The following is an 18,755-nucleotide window of genomic DNA, read 5'->3' on the forward strand; positions in this document are numbered from 1 at the left end:
TTTTTAAATAATGGAAAATGTGTCATTTTGATCAGTCTTGAGAACTTTTTAAGAGTTTTAGTTGTGCAACTGTCATGTTATTCAGAATTGTTGGATTGTATTTATATACGGATTTTAGAATACTTTGACAACATTATCAGAGACAGAGGGAAATGACACTTCAGCACACTTTTAAAACATTTATTTTATGTACAAAGAACCGTTTAAACAAGTCAATATATTTGTTGCTCGCTCATGATGAAAAACACATATTTACATTTAATCCATAGTTTGAAAGAGTTCTTTTTTGTTGTTGTTGCTGCTTCCTGTCTGGAGTCCAGACTCTGCATCTTCTCCCTCCTCCAGGTTCTGAGCACATCAGTGACCTCCGGGCAGCACCAGCAGCGTGTGAATGGTCGACATGTGCTTGATGCTGTAAGTGGACAACATGTTTGACTCCTCCATCGTCTCTGCCTGGAAGACCATCCGGAGGTCGCCCTCTGAGGACACATTAGGATGAGACATTTGTCCTGGAGAACAACTACTGTCACAGCTCTGCCCCACACCCTGTGGTTTCCTGGCGTCCCAGACCTCAGTTATAGCTTTAGTGACTGATCATTAACACTGAATAACAGAAACCTATACTGTATTGCTCTTGTTGTCAAGTTGTGAAGTCGCTCTACTGGTTATTCAAATCAAGTTCCTTTAGTTTCTATTTATAGCTGCTGCTCAAAATATTTGTGGTTTTCCTTTGCTGGTTCATGAAATGTATTACTTGCTGATATACTGAACAGTTACTGCTCAGAGCAGCAGTGGACTTTATTAGTTACTAAAACAGTTCCTTTAAGGGTTAGTGAAAATTCCCATAAAATTTTAGTTGCTGCTTTGAAAATAGTGGAGTGAGTTACTAAATAAAGACTTACTGATGCTGAGTTGTTGAACGATTATCTTCTTCAGAAGCAGAACGGTCATCTTCTCCAGCTGCTCCTCTTTCTCACAGAGGTCGATGATCTTCTTCTCTCCTCTGGGTCCATGTACTTTAATCTGAAGTCCCATTTTTGCAGGTGAGTCTCGAGTTATTTGTTGATGAAGCTCTCCGTCTGAACAGCTTCTCCTCCTGCTGCTGTCTGTCAATAATCGGTGCAGAGAGCTGTTTAAAGGAGTTGATAAGGTTTTACTTTCTGTTTTGTTGGATTTTAGGGAGAAACCCAGCTGGTCATGTGCTCAAGAGAAGAAAAGCAATTGGCAGTTTCAAGGATTTCAACTCTTGAGGCTCGTAAAACACGTGACTTCTGTGAAACAGTGCTCCGGCGTGAAGGTGAAAGGATGTTTAGAGAGTGTAGAGACTCAGAGAAGATGGGATCCAGTGAGAGCAGGCAGGAGGAAACCAGTAAAGAGAGAGAATCCACACCGGAGGAGAAGCGCTACGACCAGAACGATCCAACTCTGACCATCGTGGATGAAGAAGATCAACTAGACTGTGAGTCCTCAGTGGGTAGAAGACTTCATGGTGTCCACTCTGTGTCAGTCTGATACTCTGGACTGTTTTTCTGACATCCCATCATCATTCACAGTTGAGTTGGACAACTTTCCGTCTCCCAGAGCTCTGATGTCTTGTGGTCACGCCGTCACCCCGACGTCTCTCACCAACTGGTGCCGCCGGCAGCTGGACCAGGTCTGTCCAAGGTTCAGGTCACTCCCAGTCCACCTTAAATCCTTTAGTTACCCCCAGTCCACCTTAAAACCTTCATTTACCTACCAGTCCACCTTAAGCTGACAGGTGGATAAATAAAGTTTTTTAAGGTGGACTGGTGGGTAAATAAAGTAGTAGTACAAGTAATACAGAGATGAAAACAGATTGTTGGTCCTGATAATGTTTTAGCCTTTCTGTGTTGTTGCCTTTGATGGGTGATTTTCTTTTCCTCTTTGACCTTTGAAGGGCCAGAGATTCTTTGTTTGTGGGATGCCTGGCTGTGATGCTCAGTGGTCCTTCAAGGAAGTCCATCGAATGGCTCTTCTGACCCCTGATGAAATGCGATACTTTGAAAACAAAATATTTGAAAACATCAAGAATTGCTTCGACATGAAATCAGTGAGTATTACTTCAACTATAGCACACTCACTCAAATTCTTCTGTCTTACATAGTGCCAATTTATGCCAGAAATGAGCCAATGTTTTACCTCAGATTTGCTTTGAGATGCGTGAGACGTTCAGTAACTTGAAATATACTTCTAAATGAGTTCAGATAGGTTATTCATAGAAGACAATAGAATAAGTTTTGTTATTCTGATTTTATATTTCATTTTAAGCTGCTGTCAAGTGTGGTTGTCGTCTGATTGCATCTAAATAAATTAATTTTTTTTCTGAAGTTCAGGCAGTTTTCCTCCTGTAGCATTGCTGTGATTGTAAAAGACTACATTCAAACTGATGCACTGATTCGTGCAGCAGTGTTCTCCCTCTTTTCTGCAGCTGCAACGTGTGACACTACTTTCTAAAATTATATCCAGATGCACCGTATGAGCGCATTAAAAAGAAAACCCCTCCCTCTGCCTCCCCGTTGCCATGGTGATTTGTCCAAACGGGGCTCCATTTATGCCGTCTTTGTAAAGTTGTGGCTAACGGTCTTAACTCCGTTTGGAACTATTTCGAATTTATTGAAATCAGCAGTTCTGAAACTGTGAACTCAGAGACTCCTGCCTCAGAGCGGATCGACTCACAGTTCAGAATGAGACTCAGCGTTTGTTGAACCCGCATCGTGGAACCGACCCCTGGACTCCATGTTGGGAAATGTCTGCATTAACACACCTTTCTGTCCTTCTTCAGTGTCCTGGCTGCAAAACCACGATGATGAGGAACGATTTCACCAACCTCTGCGTTCAGTGCACGGTGTGCACCAATGACCGCAAAAAGCCTTTCTTCTTCTGCTGGCAGTGCCTGAGAGAGTGGCGAGGCCCGTCGCCACGTACAGACCGCTGTGACAACAAAGACTGCTACAATAAGCCCCTGGAGACTCTGAAGAACTGTCCAGACATGACCTTCTTGCACGTGGTGGGGGTCAAGAGTGTCCCCTCCATCCGGGCCTGTACCGCCTGTGGCTTCCTGCTGGGACACGACAAAACCGGCTGCAAGAACTTGGTGTGTCCTCGATGTGGGAAGAGCTTCTGCTTCGTGTGTCTGAAGAACACCGGCGTCTGCTGCGAGACAAGCGAACCTTTTGACGCCTGTTCCAGTGGCGTGGCCCCGAGACAGACCTCCATACCCGTGCTGAAAAGGGTAGACTGGTTCCATTAAGTTCTGCTCATGATCCAGATCTTTGTAACGTCTCTATTCTTAAGGTGCTTTCACGCCACTTGCCAATTTCAGTCGATTCCTAATCTTAATGTGACGTTTTCAGCAAAAATACTTTATTTATAACCGAGTAGTGTTTTATTCTCGCAAAGAACCGTGTAACTGTCATGCAGCTGTGCACCACTAGTTGGTCTGAAGCAGCAGCACAAGACATTTGGACATTTTGTCCAACAAATTCTACTCAGTCACTAATTTTATCAAGAAAATGAAATGAGAAAAACAGGTTTTTGGGATGTAATCACCCCTCTCGTCATGGAAACACAATGCTCCTCATGTTACCATGCTCAGGACTCATGGAGGACTCAGTATTAATCCTCATCTCATACACATGGGGGACTGTATGAATGTGTGAATGTTGCAATTATATGTCCTGTAAGTATAGAACAACAACTGAAGTTACAATAAACTGTTTGATTAACGTCATGAAACAGACAAGCTTTATGGGATTCAAGAACACATCTGAAATACAGATTTGAGACACAGAAGATGAGAATGCACACACAAAACACACACGACACACACCGATCTGATGAGACTGGAGAGGAAACATCTGTTGTCAGGCCCAAAGAGCTCCCCTCTCAGGTGGTCCACATCTGGAAACCAACTTCACGAGTTAGAAATTGAATAACTGCATTAAATTCATAGTTTCTAATTACTAAAATATATATGGTACTTGCTAGTAATTATTGTTAGAAATGACTAAAAAATTAGTGTTCAGATGATCATTTAAATGTGACTACATGAGAATTCAGTGTCTACTCCAGTCTACGTCCCAGATGTGACCTGCACAGATTATAACATATTATATATTTCCCAAATGTATTCGTCATAAAAAAAGGTTTGAAAAGACATTTATTTTGTTTATTCATTAAAAAAAACAATATTAACAAAAGGAAAGACTAAAATGTCCAAAAAATAAATAAACACCATTAGCATTCTTGAAGTATTTCTGATATTTCCAGTTCGTGCTCCTCATTGATGCATTCATCTTAGAAAAATACATGAAGAAAAATGGTTTTGGAATTCATATTCTGTGTATTTTTGTGTAAAAGAAACATTGCATTCTGACATAATAAGTAATATGTAATCTATCAGTGTTGATAAAGCACATTGGGAAAGATTTTTTCTATTTGAAAGGGTGAAAAAATGTGTGATTTGGGTAGGATTTCTGTAATTTATAAGTTTTAGCAATGCAGTTGTCATGTTATTTGGAAATGTTGGATCTTTCTCTCTAAAAGCTCCTTGGAGTGACTGAAAGCTGTATTTTTATACTGATTATAAAACATTGTGATTGAGAGGATATTGAGAGTGTTTGTTGATGAAGCTGAACAGGTTCTCCTCTTCCTCCTCCTGCTGCTGTTTGTCAATAATCACTCCACAGACTTCCCCTATTTAAAAGTGTTCAGAAGGTTTCGCTTTCTGTTTTATTGTATATCTTTCGGAAAACCCCAGCTGATCAGATCATATCGTGCTCAAGGGCAGATAAGTGATCGGTATTTTGGGGGATTTTAAACCGCGAGGCTCGTAAATCACGTGACCTCTCACAGCTCCGATGTGAGGTGAGGATCTTTACAGAGTGAGGAGACTCAGAGGAGATGGAGTCAAAGGGAATCATTCAGGAGGAAAACGGTAGAAAAACAGAATGTGAGGAGGATCAGAGAGAATCCACACCGGAGGAGAAGCGCTTCGACCCGGACGATCCGACTCTGATCATCGTGGATGAAGAAGATCAACTTGACTGTGAGTCCGGGGGGGAAATACCATCCCGTTTTTTTTTTTTGTTTGTTTTTTTGGGGGGGTGGGGGGGTGGGGGATAAAAGTAGTTTTGGACAAAGCAGGAGAAATTACACTTTGAATTTTACAGCCTTGCATTTGTGGTGAGATAAATAACTTACTGGCTTTCACACATTGCTGTGGCTTCCTCACCTGTGAGACGGTCACGAGCGGAGCAGCCGGTAGCCACGCCCCTTAGAGAAACAATGTGGACCGAACCACGAAAATGATGAGGGGGGGGGGTAACATCTTTCAATAATCAGGAAACACATTTCTTTATGTGTATCGTATGTACCGCTTGTGTTCAGCTGTTATTTGACATTATTATTTTATTATTATTACTTTTTTTTAATATTTGTGCTTACAATGATTTTTGGGAAGACAACTTTGTGAAAGGGGTGGGGGGCGGGGCGTCACTTCCCCTGTCTTGGCTGTGCGTGGGGCTGTGAGTCCTCAGTGGGTAGAAGGCTTCATGGTTTCCAAGCTGTGTCAGTCTAATAATCTGAACTGCTTTTCTCTGACATCCCTTCATCATTCACAGTTGAGTTGGACAACTTTCCGTCTCCCAGAGCTCTGATGTCTTGTGGTCACGCCGTCACCCCGACGTCTCTCACCAACTGGTGCCGCCGGCAGCTGGACCAGGTCTGTCCAAGGTTCAGGTCACTCCCCAATCCACCTTAAATCCTTCATTTACCCTTCATTTATCCAGCAGTCCACCTGCTGGACAGTTGAATAAAGTTTTTTTTTTTAAGGTGGACTGAAACTGTAACTATTCACCTTGAAAACCTTGCCTTATTCATCCACTTGTCCAATTTAAACAACCCAATGATGTTCCAAAATATGCAAAATAAAGTCTCAATAAAGTTAATTACAAGGGGAGAATTTAAAGAAAGTACACATAAAACATTTAAGTAAGACAGATGCAATCAATTTCAGTCAGTCCCAGTAATCAAGGTTTTTATATTCTCTTTCATTGACCTTTGATGGATGATTTTCTTTTCCTCTTTGACCTTTGAAGGGCCAGAGATTCTTTGTTTGTGGGATGCCTGACTGTGATGTTCGGTGGTCCTTCAAGGAAGTCCATCGAATGGCTCTTCTGACCCCTGAAGAAGTCCGCTACTTTGAAAACAAAATATTTGATAACGCCAAGGACTGCTTCGACATCAAATTAGTGAGAATTGCTTTACCTTTTATAATCACCTAAATTCTTCTGTCTTACACTGTTCTAATTTATTTATTTATATATTTGCGTTGACAAGTTGTTGACTTTCGCTAACCAGAAATATGATTCCAAATGGGTTAGGATAATTTATTAATATAGAATAGAAGAGAATAACTTCATTAATCCCAGAGGGAAATTCTATTCTAGTTGTACAATACTGATGTATGTTCAGTTTTTCTTCGTTTTATGTAGTCAGACTTTTTTTTCAGTTTGCATTCTTAATTAATCTTTTTGACTGCAGTCGTAGCGAGTCAACGAACCACACTAGTAAGAACTACCAAACCAAAACATGGCAGTCAGGCCAAAAGGCCTATACAGACTCTGTGATTTTTGACCGTCCCAGATGAAAGTTATCAATCGTGAGAGAATCGTAGCGATATCGTTTGTCTTCATTCGAAATCTGTGGTCCTACGTCGCCCTGTGAAACCGGGTCAAGGACGACCAACGCCCTCATCTGCAATCAATGATAAGCTGCGATAAAGTTTTGATAGTATCAGAAATTTGGGGCGATGGTGGGACTTATGCTGCAACCGGCGATGTTTATTAAGTTTACATGTAGTTTGTTTTGTTGGAAAATGATAGTTTATAAAAGAAAATGCTAATGAAATGCAAAGCTAACGTAAAATGGCCTTACAAGATCACATCGCAGAGTCTGTACAGGCCATGACATTTTTGGATCTCCTGAAAGATGGTCTTGGACCAAGAGAACTTTTTTGTCTTCATGAGACCAAACATGTAAAGAAGCTGGACTCCATTCTGAGAAATGTCTGCATGAACAAGCGTTTCTTTTCCCTCTTCAGTGTCCTGGCTGCCAATCCACAGTGTTGAGGAGTGATTTCACCAACCTCTGCGTTGAGTGCACATGGTGCACCAGAAACCACAGAAGGCCGTTCTTCCTCTGCTGGCAGTGCCTGAGAGAGTGGCGAGGCCCGTCGCCACGTACAGACGGCTGTGACAACAGAGGCTGCTCAGATAAGTCCCTGGAGACTCTGAAGAACTGTCCAGACATGACCTTCTTAGAAGTGGAGGGGGTCACCGGCTGCCCCTCCATCCGGGCCTGTCCCTCCTGTGGCTTCCTGCTGGGACACGACCAAACCGGCTGCAAATTCTTGTTGTGCCCTCAATGCGGGGAGGATTTCTGCTTCGTGTGTCTGAAGAACACCGACGACTGCTGTGAGACCAGTGACCCTTATGACCCTTGCTCCGGCGGCGTGGCTCCAAGACAGACCTCCATACCGAGCAGGGTTTTATTCCTGCACAGATCTGTTTAACTGTCTTGTGGTCGTGCACCACTAGTTTGAGCTACATCGCTGTCGCACTACAGTTCAAGAATAAATTTGAAATGTGTGTGTATCCATGTGTTCCTTCATTCATGTTTTTGAGCTGCTGGACCTTTTTGGGTCGCAGTACACTGGAACCAATCCCAGGTACTTGAGGGTGAGGACAGGATCCAGCCTGGACACCAGTCTGTCACAGAGACAGACAACCACACACACTCACATTCACAGCAAAGCGGAATTTAGAGTCACCAGTTAACCTTCTCATTCAAACCATCATTGTTTATTTATTTCATGATGTACTTTTTCTTTTTAACCTTTGACTTTATTTCATTTATCTTACATCAGCCCTTTTTCCATTTCATATATTTTAAGGTTTTTAGTTTTCTTTTTTTTTTACCCCAGTGTTTCCCTAGGCGGGGTTCCTCACACTCTGGGTTTGATTCCATTTACTGCTGGGGTGCTGTGTCCTTTTGGCCTAGCTGACCAAAACACATGTTTTAAAAAGGGTTTGAAGGGAGATTTATAGTATTTTATTTTAGCAAGCAAATGTCCTCCAACCTTTTTACTAGAATTTCATTTGTGAGTTTTCCCAGAGGGAAATAGCCTTGAACTCTTTATGAGGTGAGCCATCATATTTAATAACTTGTTTATCTCCTTTTTTGTTGTTGGTTGTAACTGGTGTTAAAGTGTCTTTATGCTGAATTTCAAATACACATTGCGGTTAAAACCTTTGATTTTAGGTTAAATGTCAGAGACACAGTGAAATAACATTTCAGTACACTTTTAAATCATCCAAAGAACAGTTTAAAGAAGTTCATGAGCGAAACGGACGGTTGGTACATGGGGGACATGACGAGATACACACCAACATATCAAGTTAAGCTAGTAACAAGAATACTAATGCTGTTTCCAGTGTTACGCTCTTTGCTTGTTAGTTGATGCCACAAATAAACTCAATCCTCTTTCATTTCTGTGCAGAACTTGTGCTCATTACAGCTTTCAACATAGTTAAAAGAAATCTTTATTGCCACAATAAAGAAAGCAGAGTGAGGAGGAGGCAGACCAGAACAACTTGTTCAGAGATTTCCTGCGAAACTGGAGAATTTCTTGGGATTTAGTTTGAAGAACGAAAGCCGCTCTGCTGGTGCTGTGACTTTTAATGATCATGTGATTCTTTGGCCACTCAGGAGAGGCTCCACTGAATAAGACAGGATGATGAATCGCTCAACAGCAATCTGAAAATTTCACCCCCTCACTTCTGAGATGATGGTTTCGCCCAAACACAAGTCAATGTTGTGAAAACAAGGCCATCTTCACATGAAGTTTGAAAGGAAGAGTTTTTTGTTGTTGCTGGTTCCTGTTTGGACTCCAAACTCTGCAGCGTTTCGTTTCCCTCCTCCAGGTTCTGAGCAGATCAGACTCCTCCGGGCAGCACCAGCAGAGTGGTAATGGTGGCCAAGTGCGTGATGCCGTAAGTGGACACCATGGCTGATTCCTCCATCGTCACCGCCTTGTAGACCATCCGGAGGTCGCCGCCTGAGGACACATTCAGTGTTTCACCGTCAGAGCTGGGATGAGACATTAGTCCTGGAGTGTCACAGTTCTGCCCCACTCCCTGTGATTTCCTGGAAAACCCTCAAGGCCTCACATGGGGTCCCAGACCCCAAGTTGGGTCCCACTGCATGGAACTTGTCTTGTACTCATCTTGTTCAGTCGTAGGTACGAGTTACTGGCTGAACTAGAAGTGCAGTTACTTTTTCACTCATTGAAAATTATACTCCATCACAGTAAAACCAGGAAATACTCTTTTGAATAGTAGTAACTCTATAAAACAGTAATAAGTTGAAACTACGACTCCTGAAACATAGCTATATTTTTAATTGGAGGATTTCTATTATCATTAAAATGTAAATGAAGATCCTTTACTGGCTAGTGAAGATTACAATTCAAATCTATTTCTAGATCCTGCTTTAACCAGCAGTGCAGCGAGTTAACTGGCTACTAAATAAAGACTTACTGATGCCGAGATGTTGGATGATCTTCTTCTTCAGAAGTTGAACACTCATCTTCTCCAACTGCTGCTCGTTCTCACACACGTCCAGGATCTTCTTCTCTCCTCTGGGTCCCTGTATTTTCAGCTGAAGTCCCATTTTTGCAGGTGAGTCGCTCATTAGGACTTGGGCTAGATTAGGTTGGAATCTGAGCAGGTGCTCCATCTTCGCGCTGCTGCTGCTGCTGCTGTTTGTCTGATGACTCCTCACTTGACCTACTATATTTATACTTCACTTGAACAAGCAGTAAGCAAGCAGTTCATCAGGTTTTGCTTTCTGTTTTGTTTTATTGTGGGGAAAACCCATCTGATAAGACTGTCACGTATTAACGATCGGTATTTTGGGGGATTTCAGACTGTTCGGCTGGTTAAAGGCAAATCACGTGACTTCTGTGAAACGCTGCTCCGATGTGAAACTGACGATCTTCAGAGAGAGAGGAGACTCAGAGGAGATGGAATCAAACAGGAGCAGTGAAGAGAGAGAATCCACACCAGAGGAGAAGCGCTACGACCCGGACGATCCGACTCTGATCATCGTGGATGAAGAAGATCAACTAGACTGTGAGTCCTCAGTGGGTAGAAGACTTCATGGTGTCCACTCTGTGTCAGTCTGATACTCTGGACTGTTTTTCTCTGACATTCCTTCATCATTCACAGTTGAGTTGGACAACTTTCCATCTCCCAGAGCTCTGATGTCTTGTGGTCACGCCGTCACCCCGACGTCTCTCACCAACTGGTGCCGCCGGCAGCTGGACCAGGTCTGTCCAAGGTTCAGGTCACTCCAAGTCCACCTTGAACCCTTTATTTACCCCCCAGTCCACCTTAAACTGGACAGATGAATGAATAACAATTGAATTTTTAGTCCCAGTAACAAAGGTTTTTATATTCTCTTTCTTTGACCTTTAATAGATGATTTTCTTTTCCTCTTTGACCTTTGAAGGGCCAGAGATTCTTTGCTTGTGGGATGCCTGACTGTGACTTTGAGTGGTCCTTCAAGGAAGTCCGTCGAATGGCTCTTCTGACCCCTGAAGAAATCCGCTACTTTGAAATGAAAATATTTGAAAATGCCAAGGATTGCTTCGATATTAAATCAGTGAGTATTACTTCAACTATTGCACATTCACTCAAGTTATTCTGTCGTTTGTAGCACCAGTGTATCTCAGAAATGATCCAATATTTTACCTCAGATTTGCTTGAGTAGCAGTAGACTTTCAGTGACTAGAAATGTAAGACTGAATGGGTTTGGACTGATTGTTGATATCGAACTGAGAAGAACAACTTTATCAATCTTGGAGGGAAATTCTACAATATTATTGTTTTATTTTGCTAATCTTATCAATTATCTGATTGATTCAAACAGTCGCTGGTCAAGTAACCACGCTCATAGGAGCTAACAAACCAAAACATTACAGTGAAGCCGTAACACTGCTGGATCTCCTTAAAGATGGTCTTTAAGTTTTTATTTCTTCAAACGTATAAAGTACCTGGACTCCTTGTGGAAAAAATGTCTGCATTAACACACATTTCTTTTCCTTCTTCAGTGTCCTGGCTGCCAATCCACATTGATGAGGAACGATTTCACCAATCTCTGCGCTCAGTGCACGGTGTGCACCAATGACCGAAAAGAACCTTTCTTCTTCTGCTGGCAGTGCCTGAGAGAGTGGCGAGGCCCGTCGCCACGTACAGACCGCTGTGACAACAAAGACTGCTTCAATAAGTCCCTGGAGACTCTGAAGAACTGTCCAGACATGACCTTCTTAGAAGTGGAGGGGGTCACCGGCTGCCCCTCCATCCGGGCCTGTCCCTCCTGTGGCTTCCTGCTGGGACACGACCAAACCGGCTGCAAGAACTTGGTGTGTCCTCGATGCGGGGAGGAGTTCTGCTTCGTGTGTCTGAACATCACCGACGACTGCTGTGAGACCAGTGACGCTTATGACCTTTGCTCTGGTGGCGTGGCCCCAAGACAGACCTCCATACCCGCTCTGAAGGGGGAAGACTGGTCCCGTTAAGTTCTGCTCGTGATCCAGCTCTCAGTAATCTTGGGCTATTTTCACACCATTTGCCAAGTTAGGCTGATGCATAATTTGAACATGACACTTTCAACAAAATGCTGCATTTAATCTGTAGTCATGGTAACAGGATGCTACTCTTTGTTATCGTCTCCCGTAGTCATGGAAACGTGATGGTTATGTGGTTACAGACTTTTTGACATTCAGGAACACATTTGATATATACATATATATATACATATATGTATATATATACATATATATGTGTATATATATATAGTATATATAGTATCTATTAGGGGTGTTTAAAAAAATCGATTCGGTGATATATCGCGATATGACGTCACGGGATTCTCGCATCGATTCAAAATACGTCCATATCGATTTTTAATTATGTATTTACCCGGCAAATATCCATTGCGGCGTCTTTTTGTGTGCTGCACTTTTACTCCTGGCCACTAGTTGGCAGCACACCACACCAAGAGCTTTGCAGAGCCTCCAGTCCGCCAGAGGAAGAACAGCATCTCGCGAGAGCTCTCCCCAGTGGTTTCTTTACACTACCGTCTCGCGGTAATTGGATCACACAACAGTCTTCCGCGGCGGAGGAAGTGGGAGACGCTCCGAGGAATATTTATAAAGCCGGAATCTGGACGCACTTTGGCTTTTACAACAAGGACGGAGGGACAGATAAGAGCCACGCCGTTTGTAAAATGTGCTTTGCAAAAGTCAAATACCGCGGAAACACCACCAACCCACATGCATTTGAGCAGGATGTCCCCATGCAGGACACCCTGAGGGCTGTGGACAGCGGTGAGGGACAGGCTGCGTCCCCCCAGGTGTGTGAAGGAGCGTTGCCTCCTCAGCAGGTCCTTCCTCCCTGCTGCCATCAGATTCTCCAACTAGTCCAAACACACACCCCACACTGTTCTAAATGACACTCCTGTGTATTTGTCTTCTCATGTCTCTCACATTTTTCTATAATATTGTACATATGTCTGTCCTATATGTATATTTAAATAATATGTAACTCATATCTGTTATTAATATTATACTTTACATATGTGTTCTGTCTTAAATGTATATTTAATTTATATTTGATTTATATCTGTTAGTGTATATCTGTTATTTCTTTATATCTGTCTGAAACTTACATTTAAACTATATTTAAATTATGTCATTTAGTTTGTATCTGTTATTTAATTATATTTATCCTAAATTTATAGTTAATTTTTCTGTGTATGGTTGGACCTTGTAAATTCTCATATTTTGCATTTCTTTTCTGTTTCTATTTCTTTTCTCTGTGCTGCTTAACATTGCAATTTCCCCCTGTGAGACAAATACAGGAATTTCAATTCAATTCAATTCAATGTTTTACAATGATTGCACTTTATTTTCTCAAAACATGTTACATATTGAAGGTATATGTAGCCTTTATTTTTATTTACTGTTTAACTGAAAAAGTAGCCTGCAACTTGTTTGCTGTTAAATATAGTTGCTTGAGTGCTTCTGTTGCATTTGGGATAAATAAAATGTGTTTCATACAAGTTTTCTCATGAAGTACTACTAGTTTACAAATTTGTTGTTCCTAAAGTATCGCAATAATCGTCATGGACATTGGTATCGGGATATATCGGGATATATCGAATCGTGACCCATGAATCGTGATACGAATCGTATCGCCAGATACTAGGCGATACACACCACTAGTATCTATATATATATATATATATATATATATATATATATATATATATATATATATATATATATATATATATATATATATATATATACACACACACACACACATACATATATATATACATATATTCAAAATATGAATAATATTTGTGTCTGAAATAAATTGTCATCATCACACTCAGGAGTCATGGAGCGGTCAGAACAAAGTAACTACAGTGTATCAAACTGCCATAAAATCCTGGAGCCAGCAGTGCTGCTCTTCACTGAGATTCTTCTACAGATCAGAGTGATGCTGTGGAGCCACAGTGTGACCTCTGACCCTGCAGGATCTGCAGTGTCTGTGGGCCACCATCAGTGCAGCCAGCAGAGAGACACACAGAGCCAAGGCCACAGCAGGAGGGCTGAGAGGAGACCAGGTCCCAGAGTCCCACGAGCAGCTCTCACTGCCGCCTCTGGGAAGAGGCAAAGAGAAACTTTCACAGATCGGTCAGTAAATCTGCTAATTTGACATCAATGTCGAGTCATATTTACCTTGTGTTAGAAGAGGAGAAAGGGTTAACGTCTCCTGAAAGAGGGAAGACATCACTGTGCAGACACAACCTCCGGTCAGGGCAGGAAACTGACCCCTGGTACCCTTTGACCTGAGGGCAGAAGAACACTGTTAAAAAAAACACATCTGGATGACCGTTACTGAATTCTTGCTCCAAACCTGATTAAAAGCAGTGTGAGAGGGTTGAATGTGAAGTGGTGCTACCTGAATGCTTCCCCCTGCTGGACAGTTGACCCATCCTGATCCAGACACCTGGATCTGGAACCTGTTCGGCCCTGTGCACCTGTGTCTGTAACAGAGACCCTCCACCGAGGCACCGGGACCCCCAGGCTGAGGCTGACAGGAGGGGACGGACCGTGTTAGAGAACCACAGAGACACGAGCATCCACACACACACACACACACACACACACACACACAAAACACACCGATCTGATGAGACTGGAGAAGAAACATCTGCTGTCAGGGCCGAAGAGCTCCCCTCTCAGGTGGTCCACGTCTGGAAACCTGCTGTTTTCTTCAATGAAACATTCACTCTGCACACCAACGAGAGACCGAACAGTCAATAACTCAATAACAATGACTCGCATAGAAATCAGACAAATTAGTAACTGATTACCGTTAGTTAGAAAACACAGCTTTAAATAGAAGTGAAGTTACTTCATTAGTTAGAAAATGTATTACCAGATTGGGCAACTTACTTTTAAAAGTACTCTGTTATAATTACTATTTACTTCTTCAAAAAAGTAAGCCAGATTTAGGTAGAATTTGCATTTCTTCATTAGTTTATATGCTGATGAGACTGTAATTTACCCCATTAGTCAAAGGTTTGTACAGCCTGCATCCCTCCAGGTATTGATCAGTCTGGCACGCCCCCTTGTGGAGGTGAAGGAAATGACACCCGAGTCCGCTGAAAAGAAAAGTAATCCATTAATCACACCTGGAAACATCACGAGAGAAGGAAGTCAAACAATATTTAAATAAATGCAGATATTTCTACCTGCCGGTGCAGAAGAAGGACGAGGAGTTACACTTGAGCACTGAGCCAAACGACGAACCTTCACCTGTTCGTACAAATAATACATGTTACGTGATAAATACACAATAAATCTCTATTGCATACGGATGAAGTTACTTGGGAGCTTATTTACTTTACAAGTAACTGAAAATATGACTGTAATTGCAGATATTCAAAACCTTTTCAAGAACTCACTCCTTTAAATTGCTTTACTCATTTCTGACAAGTAATAACTGATCAGTCTTGGATAATGTTTCATATATTTATAGATATTAATTACCTTTTTAATTAAGTACTTTTGAAGTTACTTGAACATTAGAAGGTGATCGCAGTCACCTGAAACTGGAATAGTAGTGGAGTTACTTAACCAGTTAATTCAAATTAGTGACCACATTTGTAGCCACAGTATAAATGCAAGGAGGGATTTAAATGTTTACTACTTGATTACAGTTGTAGTTACTGCTTTAGAGAGCAGCTGATTTACTCCACTAGTTACTGAAAGTTAGTGCTTGTTGCATTTCACTTGATAAAGTTACTTGTTACAATTTCAAATAGTAGTCAAGTTACTTCATTAGTTAGTAAAATGATGCAATTGCTTAGAAATATAGTTACAGAAAAATAGTACTGATTACATTTACTGACGAGTTTATGCTTTAAATAGCAGTGGAATTCATTACTAGTTCAAGAAATTAGTACTGGATTGCAGGTAGTAACTAGCTATTGATTCAGAGAGAAGTGGGGATACATTATTAGTTCAATCTAAAACTCCATTTCAGCTTTTAGAAATAAATACTTTTGTAAATAGTCAGGCAGTTACTTTTTGCAGTTACTGAAAATTGGTCCTTGTGGTTTCATTAGAAAAACTGACGAGCAGCCACTAGTGGCCGAACATAGGAGCTACACCATTTTCAGTGTTTCTTTTCAAAAGTTTGGCATGTAAATGTGAAGCTTTTCTGAAGCGAAAACACTAAAATGAGGCGAGGTGAGCGGGTTCTGAGGCTGGTCTTTCCCGGGGCTCTCACCGCGGCCCCACACCAGGCTCTGGGCTCGGCTCGGGTCGACTCGGTACCAGCCGCTGTCCTGCAGCGCGGCCAGGGTGACGGGGTCGATCCGCACCGTGGCCCAGTGGCCCAGAGCCGCCGCCATGATGGAGCCCTGCAGGACCCGGGCCTCCCAGTGGGAGGACGCCCCACCCAGGGGGGCTCCCTGTGGGGGGGGGGGGGGGGGGGGGGGGGGGGGGGGGGGGCACGGCGTACCCAGTTAAACACACTCACATACACACACACAACTCTGTGGCTTCAGAAGGTGAGCGGCTCAGCACCTGGTTCTCCAGCGGAGCTCCCAGACCAGGGTCAGCAGACTGCAGGTGGGTCTGCAGGGCCGAGACCACGGCCGGGGTGTAGACCCGGATCTGACCCCGCCCGTCAGAGTGAGTGACCTTACCTCGAGGAGAACATCCTGCCGCATCTGCACAGCGGAACCCAGAGAGTCAAGTGGTTTTATATTGGCACTATTTTGATAGATTGTTAGATTTTGTTGGCACTTAAGGTAAAAATATCTAGATACGTGTGTGTGAGCACCGTGAGACGAGGCCGAGCAGCGTCTCCACGTGCTGAAGAGGTCTTTAGAGAATCCCAGGGTGTGGAGGAGCTCGTGGATCACCGTCTGGAAAACACACCACCGTCAGCCGCCTGCTGGTTTCTCTGTTTCTGCCGTGGTGTTGACGCTCGGCGACCTGCACCGCGGCGGGGTGACGGTACGCCGCCCCCCTCAGGGTCTCCCTGCAGATGACCGCCACGCCGGCCAGCGGGCGGCCCCGGTGGTCAGTCCGGCAGTGGGCGGCATAGGCCAGCACTCCGGGCTGACGGAGAAGGACAGTTCAACACTTATAGAATCAATCAGAACGGTGTGAAGGTCGTCTCTGACCGAACCGTTTACCTCGGCTCGGCACTTATCGGTGGCCCGGACGAGGACGTACAGCAGGAAGTCGGTGTCGGGGAGTCCGGCGCCTTCAGGCCTGAGGACGGTCCTGAGAGGAGAGTCCGGCTGTGGGTAAATATCACATCCATCCAGGTGGTCATCGGGGATCTGTCAGGAAAGAAAACAGGTTTTCTTTTCTTTTTTTTAAATTGCAGGAAATCCTCAGATGTGTAAAGATGAACAGTCGGATGCTTACGATCACATCCAGACAAGTCTCAGCTCTGTAGCTGCTGTTTGCTCTGCCACATCTGGAAGACACCAGGCCACGTATAGAACTCATTTGAACATATTTAGTTAATTATTAATGCTACTACTATTCATGGGAAGGCCCGAATGAGTTCAGTTTGAATGGTTTCATGATTTATTTGTATTTCATTGGTAATTTTTCTTCAGTTTCTGAGAGAAAAATGGATTTAACCACATAGTACTTGCAGTAAAACAAGAGTTCCTCCAAATAACTATTACACATACACAGCAAATATCATTAGAAGCATGTTTCTGATGAGCGAAAACACACACACACACACACACACACACACACACACACACACACACACACACACACACACACACACACACACACACACACACACACACACACACACACACACACACCTGTTATAGTTGATGGCACTTGAATTCTTCCAAAGGAACTTGCAGTATTTACTGACGTCTCTGCTGAGCCGCAGGGGGCCGTGCACTCTGATCACTGTGAGAACAGAGAGATTTCTCTTAGCTGAGTGTGTGTGTATCTGTTTTTGAGTGTGTGTACACTTGTATGTTTTTGTGCCCCTTTTCACAAATGTGTTTGTGTGCATGTGCATCCATTTTTGTGATTGATCAATGCATTTTTTGGCTTGTGCATTTTTGTATTTGTGTTTTGGATGTATGTCTTCCCATAAGTTTTTGTGCATTTCCTTTGATCTTTTTCTGCACGTTTCCTGTTTTGTGTGTGTGGCTTTCTCCGTGTGTGTGTTTGTGTGTGTTGTTCACCTGACAGTAAGGAAGACACCGTCCTCACTGCTTCCTGCACCGCTGCGTCCAGCCGTTCTCGTTTGGCCTCCAACAGGCCGTCGCTCTGCTCTGAAAGGAAGCTCCGGATCCTGATCGGCTGTGGAGGTGGCATGCCCAGCATGCTCCTCTTCCTCAGCGACCCCCCTGGGGGGCCTCCCTGCTCAGAGGTCAGGGGGTACTGGGGCTCATTGGGTGCCGCCCTGACCACTCTGACCCGAGCCTGGACCTCATCGAAGACGCACCTCTGCAGGGACGAAGGGAGGCGAAGCAGCAACAGCAGCAGGAAAACAGCAAACATCTGGAAACAGGAGCTGGAGGAAGGAAATGTGGGATTTTATATTGTCAGTGCAAAAGAAATGTGATATAAAAATTAATAACACATGGAAAGGAATAACCTTTATAGCGTACTGCAAACAAACACATACAAAATCTGAAACTGAAGAGACATACAAAAATACTCAGTGTGCATGTTCTCTTTGTGTCACGCAAGGAAAAAAAAACACACAAAACCACAATGACACACAAAGAAAATTACTGCAGCATGCATGTTTTCCCTGTCACACACAAACCCACAGACAAAAGAACAGACATTCATGCAACACAAAGAAGATGCAGACACACAGAGACAACCAGGCATGTTCAAACACACACACTTATTATGAAAAAAAAAAAAAACACTATTATGTTTGTTTTTTTGTGGCAAGGAAATGTTATTTTGGAGTAATGAAGGTGAATAAAGTTCTAAATCAAGACTGTTTGAAATTGTCCGAATTTTGTTGTTTGAAATTGGTCAACCAGGATGTAAAAACTGTTTATCAAACTAAATTTCA

The 18,755-nt window shown here is 43.0% G+C and overlaps 4 protein-coding genes across 6 annotated transcripts; 3 read left to right on the plus strand and 1 right to left on the minus strand.

Moving 5' to 3' along the window:
* Positions 1–1,253: 1,253 nt before the first annotated feature.
* On the plus strand, positions 1,254–4,631 carry LOC115386011 (uncharacterized). Its single transcript, XM_030088141.1, has 4 exons — positions 1,254–1,459; positions 1,554–1,654; positions 1,919–2,071; positions 2,804–4,631. The coding sequence occupies exons 1-4, from the start codon at positions 1,306–1,308 to the stop codon at positions 3,269–3,271; spliced, it is 876 nt and encodes a 291-aa protein (XP_029944001.1). The 5' UTR covers positions 1,254–1,305; the 3' UTR covers positions 3,272–4,631.
* Positions 4,632–4,811: 180 nt separating this feature from the next.
* Positions 4,812–7,688, plus strand: LOC115386012 (probable E3 ubiquitin-protein ligase ARI7). Of its 2 annotated transcripts, XM_030088143.1 has the most exons (4): positions 4,812–5,068; positions 5,643–5,743; positions 6,120–6,272; positions 7,124–7,687. In XM_030088143.1, exons 1-4 carry the CDS (start codon positions 4,924–4,926, stop codon positions 7,592–7,594), a joined length of 870 nt encoding a protein of 289 aa, XP_029944003.1. In that variant the 5' UTR covers positions 4,812–4,923; the 3' UTR covers positions 7,595–7,687. The 2 variants fall into 2 exon arrangements, with proteins under 2 accessions (XP_029944003.1, XP_029944004.1); XM_030088144.1 differs by lacking the exon at positions 6,120–6,272 and having other exon boundaries at positions 7,124–7,688.
* A 2,329-nt stretch (positions 7,689–10,017) lies between these two features.
* On the plus strand, positions 10,018–11,991 carry LOC115386013 (uncharacterized protein DDB_G0292642-like). Of its 2 annotated transcripts, none has more exons than XM_030088145.1 (4): positions 10,018–10,214; positions 10,311–10,411; positions 10,594–10,746; positions 11,195–11,991. In XM_030088145.1, exons 1-4 carry the CDS (start codon positions 10,106–10,108, stop codon positions 11,660–11,662), a joined length of 831 nt encoding a protein of 276 aa, XP_029944005.1. In that variant the 5' UTR covers positions 10,018–10,105; the 3' UTR covers positions 11,663–11,991. The 2 variants fall into 2 exon arrangements, with proteins under 2 accessions (XP_029944005.1, XP_029944006.1); XM_030088146.1 differs by having other exon boundaries at positions 10,111–10,225.
* Positions 11,992–13,803: 1,812 nt separating this feature from the next.
* On the minus strand, positions 13,804–18,037 carry cirop (ciliated left-right organizer metallopeptidase). The gene is made up of 14 exons (XM_030084007.1): positions 17,905–18,037; positions 17,527–17,611; positions 17,108–17,159; positions 16,870–17,019; positions 16,667–16,792; positions 16,512–16,596; positions 16,253–16,398; positions 15,954–16,137; positions 14,914–14,977; positions 14,727–14,823; positions 14,346–14,449; positions 14,118–14,271; positions 13,895–14,004; positions 13,804–13,813 (listed from the first exon to the last, which is right to left on the minus strand). Exons 1-14 carry the CDS (start codon positions 18,035–18,037, stop codon positions 13,804–13,806), a joined length of 1,500 nt encoding a protein of 499 aa, XP_029939867.1.
* Positions 18,038–18,755: the final 718 nt, after the last annotated feature.

This window comes from Salarias fasciatus, chromosome 3 (assembly GCF_902148845.1).
Source record: "Salarias fasciatus chromosome 3, fSalaFa1.1, whole genome shotgun sequence".
Taxonomy (NCBI): Eukaryota; Metazoa; Chordata; class Actinopteri; order Blenniiformes; family Blenniidae; genus Salarias; species Salarias fasciatus.

Excerpts from the sequence above, each read along its gene's own strand:
- LOC115386011 (XM_030088141.1), top strand. The coding sequence starts at position 1,306 with ATGTTTAGAGAGTGTAGAGACTCAGAGAAGATGGGATCCAGTGAGAGC. Across the intron at positions 1,460-1,553 it reads TGAAGAAGATCAACTAGACT|TTGAGTTGGACAACTTTCCG; the intron begins GTGAGTCCTCAG and ends CATCATTCACAG. Across the intron at positions 1,655-1,918 it reads GCCGCCGGCAGCTGGACCAG|GGCCAGAGATTCTTTGTTTG; the intron begins GTCTGTCCAAGG and ends TGACCTTTGAAG.
- LOC115386012 (XM_030088143.1), top strand. The coding sequence starts at position 4,924 with ATGGAGTCAAAGGGAATCATTCAGGAGGAAAACGGTAGAAAAACAGAA. Across the intron at positions 5,744-6,119 it reads GCCGCCGGCAGCTGGACCAG|GGCCAGAGATTCTTTGTTTG; the intron begins GTCTGTCCAAGG and ends TGACCTTTGAAG. Across the intron at positions 6,273-7,123 it reads ACTGCTTCGACATCAAATTA|TGTCCTGGCTGCCAATCCAC; the intron begins GTGAGAATTGCT and ends TTCCCTCTTCAG.
- LOC115386013 (XM_030088145.1), top strand. The coding sequence starts at position 10,106 with ATGGAATCAAACAGGAGCAGTGAAGAGAGAGAATCCACACCAGAGGAG. Across the intron at positions 10,215-10,310 it reads TGAAGAAGATCAACTAGACT|TTGAGTTGGACAACTTTCCA; the intron begins GTGAGTCCTCAG and ends CATCATTCACAG. Across the intron at positions 10,412-10,593 it reads GCCGCCGGCAGCTGGACCAG|GGCCAGAGATTCTTTGCTTG; the intron begins GTCTGTCCAAGG and ends TGACCTTTGAAG.
- cirop (XM_030084007.1), bottom strand. The coding sequence starts at position 18,037 with ATGCCACCTCCACAGCCGATCAGGATCCGGAGCTTCCTTTCAGAGCAG. Across the intron at positions 16,399-16,511 it reads CTGCTCGGCCTCGTCTCACG|ATGCGGCAGGATGTTCTCCT; the intron begins GTGCTCACACAC and ends TCCGCTGTGCAG. Across the intron at positions 14,005-14,117 it reads CAGCAGGGGGAAGCATTCAG|GTCAAAGGGTACCAGGGGTC; the intron begins GTAGCACCACTT and ends TTCTGCCCTCAG.